The 13774-nt window shown below is 43.8% G+C and overlaps 1 protein-coding gene across 1 annotated transcript in view; it reads left to right on the top strand.

Annotated features, from left to right (window-relative positions):
* Positions 1-13774, top strand: part of LOC149427744 (enhancer of mRNA-decapping protein 4-like) — a gene marked incomplete at its 3' end in the record, with an annotated part of 131261 nt that overhangs the window by 109700 nt on the left and 7787 nt on the right. Inside the window, exon 13 of the mRNA XM_089667712.1 lies at positions 10444-10603. Coding sequence (XP_089523838.1) covers positions 10444-10603 — 160 coding nt within the window. The remainder of the gene's footprint in view (positions 1-10443; positions 10604-13774) is intronic.

Raw genomic sequence — 13774 nt, 5'->3', positions numbered from 1 at the left:
ATCGTTGGTGTAAAGTTAAGTGTGTATAGTAAAGAGGCTAACTTTTCTATTTTAATACCCAGATATGTGGTATAACTGTAGGCTAGTGTGAACTGTGAGTTCAGGATCCACGCGGGAGGGTGAGCGTGGTACAGCGGCAGAACGTCACTCTTAGAAAAATGTATACGCAGACCTGAGTAATGGCGGAATTTGGTAAATGTGTCTTGGATATATGGCAGATCCAAAGAGGGGTTCGATGTGAAAATTAAGATGTCATCCGCGAATAGCGATAATCGCAATTCTTTTTGGCCAGTTGAGACCCCACGGAGATCGGAATGGAATAGCAAGAAACGGGCTAGGGCTTCCAGGGCAAGATAAAAAAAGTAATGGGGATAGGGGACATCCCTGTCTAGTTCCCTTATGGAGTTTTATGGGATTAGATATGTGACCCGCCGCAATAATTTGGGCTGTCGGTGCTGAATCCATAGCTGGAATCATATGGATAAATGGGCCCGCAAATCCAAATCTCCGTAGAGTTAAGAATAACCGGGTGAAGTTAACATTATCAAAGGCCTTTTCGGCATCTAGGGATATGATCGCTGTATCTTGGAGATGATTATCTTTAGCGTGATTTAGAACTGTTAAGACTTTACGTATATTTGACGCAGCTGAGCGACCCTGGACGAAACCTGATTAAGAGGGGTGGATTGGTGAGGGTAGAATTGAGGTCAGTCGATTTGCAATGATTTTAGATAGCAGTTTAGCATCTAGGTTCAATAGAGAAATTGGACGGTATGAGCCTGGATTAGTGGGGTCCTTATCTTTTTTCGCTATTATCTTGTATGCCTAAAAGCCAGAAGGGAGGTATTCCTCTCTCTCTTGGATTGTTTGAAACACTGTCTGCAGGGTAGGTGTAAGGGTTCTGGTCATAAGTTTGTAGAACTCTGCGGTGTAGCCATCAGGTCCAGGGGCTTTTCCATTTGTTAAAGATTAAATAGCCCGGCTAATGTCAGCTTGAGTTATCGGGGTGTTCAGGGATTGGAGTGTAGTAGGATCCATTTGTGGAAGGTTAATTTTTTTCTTGAAAAGCGGTGGCCTGATCTGCATCTATAGAGTCTGCATCATAAAGGTTTGCAAAGAAATTCTCCAAAATGGAAATGATCTCCCCTGAGTAATTTTTTAGAGTGATGAAAGGTTTTCTGCATAGACGTGCTAGGAGCTTACCCGACTTGTTCCCATATTTGTGGTAGTGGATGTTGACCAAATCTATGGAATATGAAATATAATATTTCTCTGATATGATTCGATTAACCTTAATGAGAGTTCTTTGACCAAGAGTGAAAGGTTTAACACAACAACCACAATTTATTGGTGAATAGTAGGGAGGTCTAAACTAACATACCACAATCTATCTATTTAACAATAAGAAAAAGAGAAACAAAATGTATATGATTCACCCAATGAATTAAAGCATATACTATTCATACCCTAAACCCACAAACAGCAGACAGACAACACATACGACAATCATGTATACATATAAGTGCCAGAGAAATGTCCTGATATTTACCAATGGTGTAGCATGGGGGCCCCCAGGATCGGTGTATCTTCTCTCCTGTCTTCTTCCAAAACCTACCCTGATATACACTTATCTCCCATAGACTTACATGGGTCCATCCTGATTGGTAGAACTATCCAATCCATCTTCCATATCTGACGCATCTCATCCAGGATTGGACAGTTTCCCCATCCCATATCGCTTACATAACTCAGCCCCATCCCAGCGCCTCCCCTTTTAGTGATAAAATTACATATGCCAGGTCATGGCACCGAGGCGTCTGGATTCAGGCTTTCTCATCAAAATTCCCTCCATTATTGAGAGTTTGGAGGGAACCTTAGGTCATAGCCTGGTAAAACTGCATTCCCCAGATATCCATCACCATTGTATATCTAAAGAGAGGGTACTTTGAAGTGGCCCTTATACAAACAAAGAGATTTAAATGGCTTGATCTATTCTAGATCGTTATGTGGGCCCCATAAAGTCTGAGAAAAGGTAGTTAATTTAGTGGTTGCCCCCTCTCACATAATAGAACATTCCTTGTGGCATGCACATGTTTACACACCAAACATTCCTCCAATACAATACAAAGCTATCTCTGCAACTTGATCACTTGTTTCAATGTCTATGTACAACACACCGCTATCAAACCAAGCTCTGATATTTCCAGCTTTGTAACTTGGTTAACATATAGTTAGAAAAATATCTATTTACAGTTGCTGATGAAGATTATACATAAACCCCTCATAACTCAACAGTGGTTATACAGATAGGATTGATAAATGGACTCTTGGGCCGCTGCCCAGGTATCAAATTGGTGTTTGACATCTGCCCATGCCTTTCTATTCTCATGAGTTATGGTCTGCCAATTCTCTCTGAGCTTGTCTTAAGCATTGGCTAGCTTACAAAGGAGGTTTTTCTTATAGGTAGAAGTGAATGTGATAATTCTGCTGCGGAGCACTGCCTTGCCCGTTTTCCAGAATAGGTTTGGGTTAGATAGGTGGGCTGCATTGCTGTCACAGAACTCACTCCAAGCGTCTCACAACACCCGGAATAGATCCTGATTGTTTGCTAGGTACGAGGGGAAGCGCCATGTTCTTGTTTGTGGGCTAAGTGTTAGGTACTGAAGGGTTATGAAGATCGGAGAATGATCAGAGATAGCAATGTCGTGTATAGTTGAATCTGCGATATGTTGTTGCAGGGTGGGATAAGAGAAAAAGTATTCAATTCTAGATAGAGTGGCGGACTGGGCAGAAGAAAGTGAAGTCTCTACCGTTCAGGTGTTCTAGCAGCCAGACGTCTATGAGTTGGAGTGCCTCAGCAAAGCTGTTAAGCAAAGTGTGTGTCGGAGTAGGGGTGGAGGGAAGTCGTTGGGTATGGTCAGTCGATCTTGACTTGTCTTCCTGCAAGTTCATGCAAGAGTTGAAGTTGCCTCCTATTATAAGTGGAAGGTGCATGTATTTCGAAATTTTAGATATATCTTGAAAAAATTGTTTAGGTGGGGAGTTTGGGGCGTATATATTTGTGAGAACCAGAGGGGATGAGCCCATCTTGACATGAGCTGAGACTTATCGTCCTTCATCAGTTTCTATGGAGAGGATGTCAGGGGTGAGTCGTTTGTGTATGAGAATGAATACTCCTGCTTTATGGTGAAGTGAGGGGGAGCTTAGTACTCGTCCCACCAATACCTTCTGCATACGTGCAAAGTCATTTTGGGATAGGTGTGTTTCTTGGAGTAATGCTATATCTGCTTTCATCCGCTGGAGATGTCGTAGTTCCGCCATGCGCTTGTGGGGTGATCTCAGGCCTTTTACGTTCCAAGAAATTACGCGTGTCATGATGTTGTGAGTGCGAGGGTATAGTGAGCGGAATTTAACTCTGTTTAGAATGACGTATAACTGTCAAGCTCGACTCTTCCCCCCCCCCCCCCCCAAGCTGGGCTGTATTAGTAGAGGATCAGAGGCAGTGCGGGTTCTCCGGGTAGGAAAAAGATGGACAGGGGAGTAAACATATTGAAAGCCCAACGGGGGCCTTTTGAACAAACAAAAAATTCTCTAAACCATAATAGCAATCTGAATCCTTTAAAACCATGGCCAAAGCCATGACGATGAGGCATAAAATAGATAAATGTTTCAAAGTACAATAAGGAAAATAAGACTGTTTCCTGACTAGTGCTGTAGATAACACTATTGTGGGTGACTCACAGATTAGAAGGTGTGTAACGCAGCCTAGAACTTGATGTCCAAGTGTGTGTCATGGCAGTCAGTAGGTGAAGAGGAGATAATGCACCATATTGAGAGTTATCAGGGCGGTTTTGACTTGGCAGAAGAAAAGTTGACTTGTCGCTTAGGTGAGTACTTGCGGGGGCTGCGTTGGTCTCTTGGGGCTGGGTCTCGGATTGCAGAGTGTGAATTCGGAGGGTCACGGATATCCGACATATTGGTCTGGATGTATTGGAGGGCTTCCTCCGAGTGAACGAATGATTTAGAGTCTCCTGTGGGGGAGGTGAAACGTAAAGTGGCTGGGTATGCTAGGATAAATTTGATCCCTTTTTGGTAGAGATTTGTGCAGATTTGCTGAAAAGCTTTTCGTTTACTAGATACTTCTTCTGAATAGTCTGCAAAGAATAGTAATTTATGGCCCTCTAGTTGTAGAGCCGGAGTTACGAAATGAGTTGAGGATGGCCACGCGATCTGCGTAGTTAAGATACTTGACAATTATTGAGCGTGGAGTGCGTCGGTCATTTGAGGGTACCCAAGGCGGTGTGCCCATTCAACTTGGCATGGTGTGGAAATGCCTAGTGCGGCGGGAATGCACGTGGAGCATATTTCCTTGAGGACGCCCGAATTGAATGATTCAGGGAGGCCTACGACCCGTAAATTGTTCCGGGCGGGAACGGTTTTCTAGGTCATCAAGTTTCTCTAATATGGTCTGTTGTGTACGTTTAGGCTTGTATGGCTTGGAGATTGTCTTCTAATTCTGATAAGTGATGTTCTGCTTCGTTTATGCGTTTGGCATTGTCACCCAGGTCTCGTCTAAGCTGATCTATTCCCATTGCAACTGCTCTGTCCACAGCCTGGGTAATAGTGGGTAACAGTAAGGAAGCAACAGCTTTGTGCTATTTTGTCATATTGGTCTGTGGGACTACAGGTGTCAGCATGGCTTAGTGTGGCTGTGACTTGTCTGTGTGTCTGCCATACCTTGTTCTGTGTCCAAGCTGCTGCTGCGCTCGGTGGCCATCTTGGCTGCAGAAGGGGGAGAGCTGCTTCCCTATGCCTCCACCGTCGATCCAGGGCCGTTTGGGACCGAGAGGAGGAATCGTTCCATAGCAGGTAAGTCTGGGGGGGATCGGGGGGCTCTTTTGTGCCAATTTTTATATCGCCCCTGCTGAAGGTAGCCGGCTTTTTAAGCTGATCTTTCCGGAGCCGCGGGTCTCACCGTCCTCGCATGCAGCGCTGGAACCGGAAGCCTTGAGTGACATTTTTATTGTTTGACCCCATATTAAAGTTCTCTACGGTTTTACACTATGGAATGTCTGGTTTTATTTTAATTTATGCTGAAAATATGAAATACTGCCTGTGGAGGAGAGCAGTTTTCTAATATTGATGCAGTCCTAGTACAAGGTTATCGGTTCCTACAAGCAACCACGGTTAAGAGGGTGAAGGAATATCGGCCATCAGGACCATATTGCGTACTGGAATAGTCCCAAAAGTGAGTGTGACTTACTTAGAGATAGGTGGTCATGAAATGATGGTGCGTTTACATCTACGTGGGGCACCAGTGTCAACATAGTGAAGCACTTGTGATTTCAGTATGGAGGTTCACTGTTAGACACAGCACCATTGCGCTAAATATTCACATGTCGGGACTGAATACTAGTATTGTGTTAGAATTTAGTTGTTATCACTTTCATTTGCACATTGGATTTAGTTGATTTGTGACCTTAGAGCAGTTATTTGAAATATTTGTGATTTTGTGTATAGGAGTTTACAATTAGGATTGCTGCTATATAGGTACTATATATATATATATATATATATATATATATATATATATATATATATATATATATATATATATACACACACACACATATATACAGTTGTGACCAAAATTATTCAACCCCCACTGAAATTGAGTGTTTTGGCCAGTTTGACATTGCTTTTGATCATTCAGTCATCTTGCTTACATTTACATTAAAGAGGCACTTGTAGGTCAGACAAATATAACATAACAGTTATAATGAAATAACCACAAATGTCTTTTCTGTGCTCACAGCATTATCAGTTTTATTCAACCCCCAAGTGACATTCAATCTTAGTACTTAGTACAGCATCCTTTTACAGTTATAACAGCTTTTAAACGTGAAGCATAGCTTGACACAAGTGTCTTGCAGCGATCTACGGGTATCTTCGCCCATTCTTCATGGGCAAAGGCCTCCAGTTCAGTCACATTCTTAGGCTTGCGCACTGCAACTGCTTTCTTTAAGTCCCACCAGAGGTTCTCAATCGGATTTAAGTCTGGTGACTGCGATGGCCACTCCAAAATGTTCCAGCCTTTCCTCTGCAACCATGCTCTAGTGGACTTGGAGGTATGCTTGGGATCATTGTCCTGTTGAAAGGTCCAACGTCTCCCAAGCCTCAGGTGTGTGACGGACTGCATCACGTTTCCATCCAATATCTCCTGGTACTGAAGAGAATTCATGGTACCTTGCACACGCTGAAGCTTCCCTGTACCTGCAGAAGCAAAACAGCCCCAAAGCATGATTGACCCTCCACCATGCTTCACAGTAGGCAAGGTGTTCTTTTCATCATAGGCCTTGTTCTTCCTCCTCCAAACATAGCGTTGATCCATGGGCCCAAACAGTTCTAATTTTGTTTCATCAGTCCACAGAACACTATCCCACAACTTTTGTGGTTTGTCCACATGGCTTTTGGCATACTGCAGTCGACTCTTCTTATTCTTTGGAGACAGCAAGGGGGTACGCCTGGGAGTTCTGGCACGGAGGCCTTCATTACGCAGTGTGCGTCTTATTGTCTGGGCTGAAACTTCTGTACCCACATCTGACAAATCTTTTCTCAGTTCCTCAGCAGTCACACGGGGACTTCTCTCCACTCTACGCTTCAGGTAGCGCACAGCAGTCGAAGTCAGCATCTTCTTTCTGCCACGACCAGGTAGCGTTTCAACAGTGCCCTTTGCCTTGAATTTGCGAATGATGCTTCCTAAGGTGTCTCTTGGTATGTTTAACATCTTTGCAATCTTCTTATAGCCATTGCCCTTCCTGTGAAGAGAAATCACCTCTTCTCTTGTCTTCCTGGACCATTCTCTTGCCTTCACCATGTTTGTAACCACACCAGTAAATGTCTAGAAGGAGCTGAGTATCACAGTCATTTTAAAGCTGCCTAATTGGTGCTTATTATGCTTGATTGCTGCTCGGTGACATCCACAGGTGTTTTCAATACCTGATGGAAAGCACCTGTATGAACCTCTGTTCTTCAGAGTGGTAGTCTTTAAGGGGTTGAATAATTGTGGCAATGAAGAAACCACATAAGAACCATTTACTACTGTATTACATAAACAATTGATGTCATTTTAGTTGCATTTGGGTAGTTACAACGTCCTTGTAGGATTTGATTCTGAATACAATTCCAAATGTACACTATAGTCCCTAAACCCCTTTACAGCATTGGGGGTTGAATAATTTTGGTCACAACTGTATACACACCGTATTTTCCGGCGTATAAGACGACTGGGCGTATAAGACGACCCCCTACTTTTCCTGTTAAAATATAGGGTTTGAGCAATACTTGCCGTATAAGACTACCCCTCTTCCAACACACACCAAATAAAAATGAAAAAACATCAGATTTGATTTCAATATGGTATGCTATTTCAGTATGGTATTCCAATGATGGGGCGCTATTCCTCCCACTGACACCAATGATGAGGCACTACCCCTCCCACTGACACCAATGATGGGGCACTATTCCTCCCACTGATACCAATGATGGGGCACTATTCCTCCCACTGATACCAATGATGGGACACTATTCCTCCCACTGATACCAATGATGGGGCACTATTCCTCCCACTGATACCAATGATGGGACACTATTCCTCCCACTGATACCAATGGTGGGACACTATTCCTTCCACTGATACCAATGGTGGGACACTATTCCTCTCACTGATACCAATGGTGGGACACTATTCCTCTCACTGATACCAATGATGGGACACTATTCCTCCCACTGATACCAATGATGGGACACTATTCCTCCCACTGATACCAATGATGGGACACTATTCCTCCCACTGACACCAATGATGGTGCCCCATCATTAGTCAGTGGGAGGAATAGTGCCCCATCATTAGTCAGTGGGAGGAATAGTGCCCCATCATTAGTCAGTGGGAGGAATAGTGCCCCATCATTAGTCAGTGGGAGGAATAGTGCCCCATCATTAGTCAGTGGGAGGAATAGTGTCCCATCATTGGTATCAGTGGGGGAGGAACAGTGCCTCATCGTTGGTGTCAGTGGGGGAGGAACAGTGCCTCATCGTTGGTGTCAGTGGGGGAGGAACAGTGCCTCATCGTTGGTGTCAGTGGGGGAGGAACAGTGCCTCATCGTTGGTGTCAGTGGGGGAGGAACAGTGCCTTATCGTTGGTGTCAGTGGGGGAGAGGAGCGGCTGCTCCTTCCAGTTCGGCCGCTCGATTTTCGCAGGGCCTGCTCAGCTCCGCCTCCTCGCCGGTGATTGGTCGCCTGTGTGCCTTTCCAGTGCCGCCGCCCAATCACCGGTGAGGAGGCGGAGCCGAGCGGCCGCGTGACCATCGAGCGGCCGAATTGAAAGAAGGAGCAGCCGCGCCTCTTGGACCGGATCGTCGTGGGACCGGAGCCAGGTAAGGTACTGCAGCCCCTCTGCCCACCCCTGTACTTAGTGTCCATTGGAGGAGGAGGGGGGGCGGCGCCGCGCCGCCCCTCGAAAAAGTGCCGCCCTGACACCAGCTCGCACCAGCGTATAATACGACCCCCGACTTTTCAGAAGATTTTCAGGGGTTGAAAAGTCGTCTTATACGCCGGAAAATACGGTATATATATTATAATTTTCATACAGTTTACATTTTTTTCCTAAGCACAACAGCACCCCTTTTCTTTCAATTTTAGATTCAATGATTATGTATTTGCAGTATGGACGGGTGACTTAGAAACCTTATTCTTGTTTAATATTTATTTGACTTGTTTAATGCCAGGAATTAAGTTTAATATGTGAATGAGCACAACAGAAATTTCTTTTTTTGGATACTCTTTGGAGAATACGCAATGAGCATATTGTTAGTGATTTATATATTAAGCCTACAGATCATAACCAGTTGTTGATTTCTAGTTTTCATCCTCTTTCAGACTCTTGTTCGGACAGATTTCAGTGAGTTATTCCTAAAAATTACATGCCTACAATTAAATAACGACATATTTCCATTCAAAAAAAGTACCGCTTTGAGTACAGAAATATTGACATAATCAGACTGCTAGGGAGGTTAAGGGCCAAGTTTCAGTGTTAGCCTTTTTTTTTCAGAGACCCTCTTTGGTTCGTTCTTATTTGCAAGGAGTAATGCTTACACTTCCTCCTGTCAGACAGCTTCTGTGTCCTTGGGACTTGAACTTAATCTTGACAATGTTATGGAAACCACCATTTGAACATATTAGGAGAATTTCATTAGTTATGTTGACTTGAAAGGTTCTGTTTATGGCGGCAATCACTTCTGCAAGAAGGGTGTCTGACCTGGCAGCTCTTTCTTGTAGAGTACCGTGTTTGGTTTTGCATCAGGATAAGCTGGTGTTGCCAAAGTTTTTTTTTTTTTTTTTTTTCTAGTTTTCATTTGAATCAGGACATTACACTGCTTTCATTTTTTCCTAGACCTCAGTCAGTAAGAGAGAGATCTTTACATGCCCTATATGTGGTACGGCTTATAAGGGTTTTCTTGAGAATAACGACAAAAATCAGAAATTCAGATTTCTTGTTGTGTCTGAAGGGCCCCAGGAAAGTGCAAGCGGTGTCCAAAACAGCTATTTCTCATTGGATTCACCAGTTAATCATTCAAGCCTGGGGCAAGGTTCCACCCCTACCGGTCAAAGTGCATTCTGCCAGAAGTGTTGGGGTCATCTTGGGCTATCTGTCATCAGTTGCTTAGCTTTGCAAGGCCACTATATGGTCTTCGGTTCACACATTCTCAAGATTTTACCAGGAGGATATCAAGAGCCATGGAGTATTCTGCTTTAACCGTAGCCTATTATAAACAGCTGTGTAGGTCCTTTGAGATTGATGGCAGTAGTTATTATGGTGTCACCCACCCCTCAAACTTATTTATTTGGGACATCTCACATAGTCATAATTGTACTCTGTGTCCTGTGATGTACTCCAAGAAATGGATTTTACAGGTAAGTATGTAGTAAAAAAAAAATCCAATTTTATCTTTACAGGGCTAGATGGATTAGGCTTAAAATGTGGATGAGAGTCAGTTTAGCGTTTGTTTGGTTTTCCCTTTACCTCCACTTTAATGCCCTCTCCCCAGCAGCACTGGCTTTCCTGATGCTCCAGTGCTGCTGCCATGAGGGAAAACAGGAAGCCCTGTAAAAACATTGAGATTCTATATTTAAAACTTGGAATGACAGCATCGGGTTAATTATCAAGTACCAGCACTGTCACACGGTCTACATACCAAAAGTTCTGGGTATAGTCTCTGCTAGCAGCTGGCCAGAATGGGGGAGGAGGGAAGAAAAGGTGAGTGTGCTGCTGAGGAGGAGCAGGGAAATTGGTATTTTGCTTTTCCCGATATGAGCAAAGCACAGGTTTGCTTTAAATAGCAATAGGGAGATCTCTAAATATCATGTTTTTCTCTTCCTTTTCAGGCTTCCTGATGAGATGACACAAAGTCCAAAACTACAGATTGACAGTAGCATTACATTAAGTAACTCTCTGCATAGTGGATGTTTTCCAGCTAATCCACGAACCTCAGCGGTACTTATTCCAGGCCTTTCTGAGAAAGTAATTCACAAACCAATAGTACAGGTAAACACAACCTCTTTCACATAAATATTGTAGAATTTACTCAGCATAACATCTTTTATATTTTACCAAACAATTGGGTATTGTATTGTGATTTTGTGCATTGAAATTCATTAATTTGTATTTTTTCCAAAACAATTGTTGGAAAATTGGATAAGTGCTGTGCAAATACTGTGTAACATAAAAATATGCAAACCTACCATTATTTTCTCTAGAGGCCTCTGCTTTAAAAAAAAAAAAAAGTGTATATATATGGTTTGGGGGTTTCTATTTATTTTTTTTTAACAATTTCTTGCAAAAATCTACTTTTTTTTTTAATACACACACACACACTTTCATAAGCAAAGACGTTTATTGTTTAGCACTATATTTTGTATATATATTGTTGCACTGCATTTTCAGTTTTAGTTTCATGGCATTGTATATGTGCAATTTGTAGCAGGATTGTTGTTTAAGCACCTTGCATTTACTTATTGTTTTATTTGGGATTTAGTCACTGGGGAGGAAGGATATAATTGCAAGCCCACGGGCATTATAGCACATGCACATTTTGTGGGGATCCTTTGTGTAGTATGGAGTTAATTAATTTAATTAAAGTAGTTTTTGGGAGAGGAGGCGCAGCAATTTTTTATCTCTGTATGTAAATGATCATGATAAATGCATGCACTTTGAAGGTGAGCTCCATAAGGCATACATTGAAACTGCTACTGAGGAAGCTGGTTTCTACCCCACTTTCCTAAATCACACTTCCCTATGGAATGGGCCCCCCTGTACCGTATAATTTGTTCAGCCCCCTGGGACATCTTGGTCTTTTGCAAGTCCTTTTGCCTCATGGCAGACTCTCCACCACTAAGCCAACCAGACCTGCTCAAAAACCTGTTCATATTAAAGGCTCGTCCCCACCACTTGACAAGGGGTGAAAAGGTATGTGTATTAACAATTGCACCACCTTAGAGCGAAGACATCCTTAGAGAGGTGCACAAAGGGTTGAGATTTACTAAAGCTCGAGCACACATAATCTGGTGCATCTGTGCACAGTGACCAATCAACTTCTAGTTTTTTGCCAAAGCTTAATGGAATAAGCTGAAGTTAGAAGCTGGTTTGTTACTATGCACAGCTGGACCACATTCTTTGTGCACCAGTATTCATAAATCTCCCTCTTATGCAGACCATAGATGGGGAGAAAACCGGCCGATTTTTCTTTAAAAAAAAAAACTAAAAATCGGTCGTTCAAGCGGCCGACGTTACCAGGAACGGTAAAAAAAAATCGGCCGATTTTCATCCCATCTACAGCCGGCAAAAAGTGTCCCTGCAGAGAGCTCCGCTATTTTTTTGACAGTTCCTTGACATTTATAGCGGTTGCAACAATGTATCTATTTGTATCCATTTAGGATACAGATGTTTTTATTCGGAAACAAATAGATACATTGTTGCAACCGCTATAACCTCCTCCTCCATATTTATTTTAAGGCAGAGGCCCTAGAGAGTAAATTGGTGCGTTTTTTTTATGTCACACGGTATTTGCACAGTGGTATTTCAAACGCTTTTTTTTTTTATTGCACTAAAAACACAAATATGTAACACACTTTTTTATAAGCTATAAAAGATGGTGTTACACCGAGTAGATAGATAACATACATGTCACGTTTTAAAATTGCGCATAGCCGTGTAATAAAGACAAACAACATAAATTTTACTATCTATAGGCGACAATTTAAAAGGCTTTACAGGTTACCATGTTAGATCTGCAGAAGAGGTCTGGTGCTAGTATTCCTGCCCATGATCTGATGTTCGCAGTGATACCTTACATGTGTGGGTCGATCACTGTATGCGTGCACACGGGACCAATGTGCCTTTGAGTGCAAACACCGGAGGATGGGGGTTTACATTATTATTCTTTTTTTTTTCCAGTTATTAAGTTAGTTTTTTTTCTAGTCATCTTCCAAGATGGCACAACTGAGAGATGACTAGCTCCACCTGACTGGAAACACAATCAAAAATTGAGTTTAAATTCCCCACCCTTCCCTCCACTCTTTGTTTTTTTGCAGACTTAAGGCCTGGGGTTGGAGGTCCTCCCTGGTGGGTAAACAGCTGAGCCAGAGAGGGCAGGCTGTAACTCACTCACTCCAAGGGCCCTAGTTGATCGGACCTTCCTGGGCACAGGGGAGGTGTGCCTGGCGTTCCAGAGACAGGCACTCTTCATCCCTCTTCCGAGGCAGTGTGGAGGTATGTCCAGGAGAGGACCAGGTCGTGAGGTGGCTTCTCATGGGTATGGGGACCACCAGCCAGCATTTTGAACATGAGGCTCACCCCTGTGGGGTGAGTGAGGCGGCCACAGTGGAGTCCAGTACTGGTTCTGCCAGATGGAGGTAGGAGAGCCCAGGGCGCAGCACCAGAAGTGGGAATGAGGCTGTGGACCAAGCCTCACTCGTTCACAGTAGGACTTTTCCGGCGAGGGAGGGACTTCCACCGTAAAGATGGTGGCGCCGGTCGATGCTACTTCCTGAGGCCAGTGAGGAACCTCCAGGATTTACCTCTGGCAATGTGGACCCAGGAGCCCGGCAAAGGTGATCCAGCCCCGAAGGGCCCTGCTAAGGATGGAAGGCGAGGCAGTGGCTGCAGCCAGTGAGAAGACCATGGGCAGTGAGTCTGACTTGGCTGATGGGGGAGAGGACGGGGGTAGAGACTCTACTTACTCCCTTACAGGTGTACTTAGGAGGTAGGAATACATGCTTACCTGGGCCCCTGTTTATCTTTCTTTAGAGCTATGTAGAACTGCCCAGGAGAGTGCCCACAAAACACCTAATGCTAAAGCCCCCACTGCCTCCCCTGCTCCAATTGGTGTGGTTGTTGTAATGATAAAGTCCCGTAAGGCCATGCCAGACCCTTTTGCTACAAGCGTATCCACATGTTGTCGGGGAAAGAAACTTCGTCGGTTATGAAGGAATTTTTTGTTGGTGCAACAAAGCCACCTTACAATCTTTCAAAACAGCCCTGGCATCCAGGGAAGTGGATGCCCGGTCCTCTAGGGAAGGGTCTTCTTCTCAGGAAGCTTAGATGGGGAAGCAGTGTGGGGGTTTGGGTCCCTCATCTTCTCAGGTCACAGAGGAGGAAGATCTAGAAGAGGCAGAGGTTTCTGGTCAAAGCTCCCTGGAAGAGGGGGAAGATTTGGAA

This window comes from Staurois parvus, unplaced genomic scaffold, assembly GCF_062004578.1.
Source record: "Staurois parvus isolate SC_StPar_1 unplaced genomic scaffold, SC_StPar_1.0 ptg003526l, whole genome shotgun sequence".
In the NCBI taxonomy this organism is placed as follows: Eukaryota; Metazoa; Chordata; class Amphibia; order Anura; family Ranidae; genus Staurois; species Staurois parvus.
This window is presented reverse-complemented; position numbering and strand designations above follow the sequence as displayed.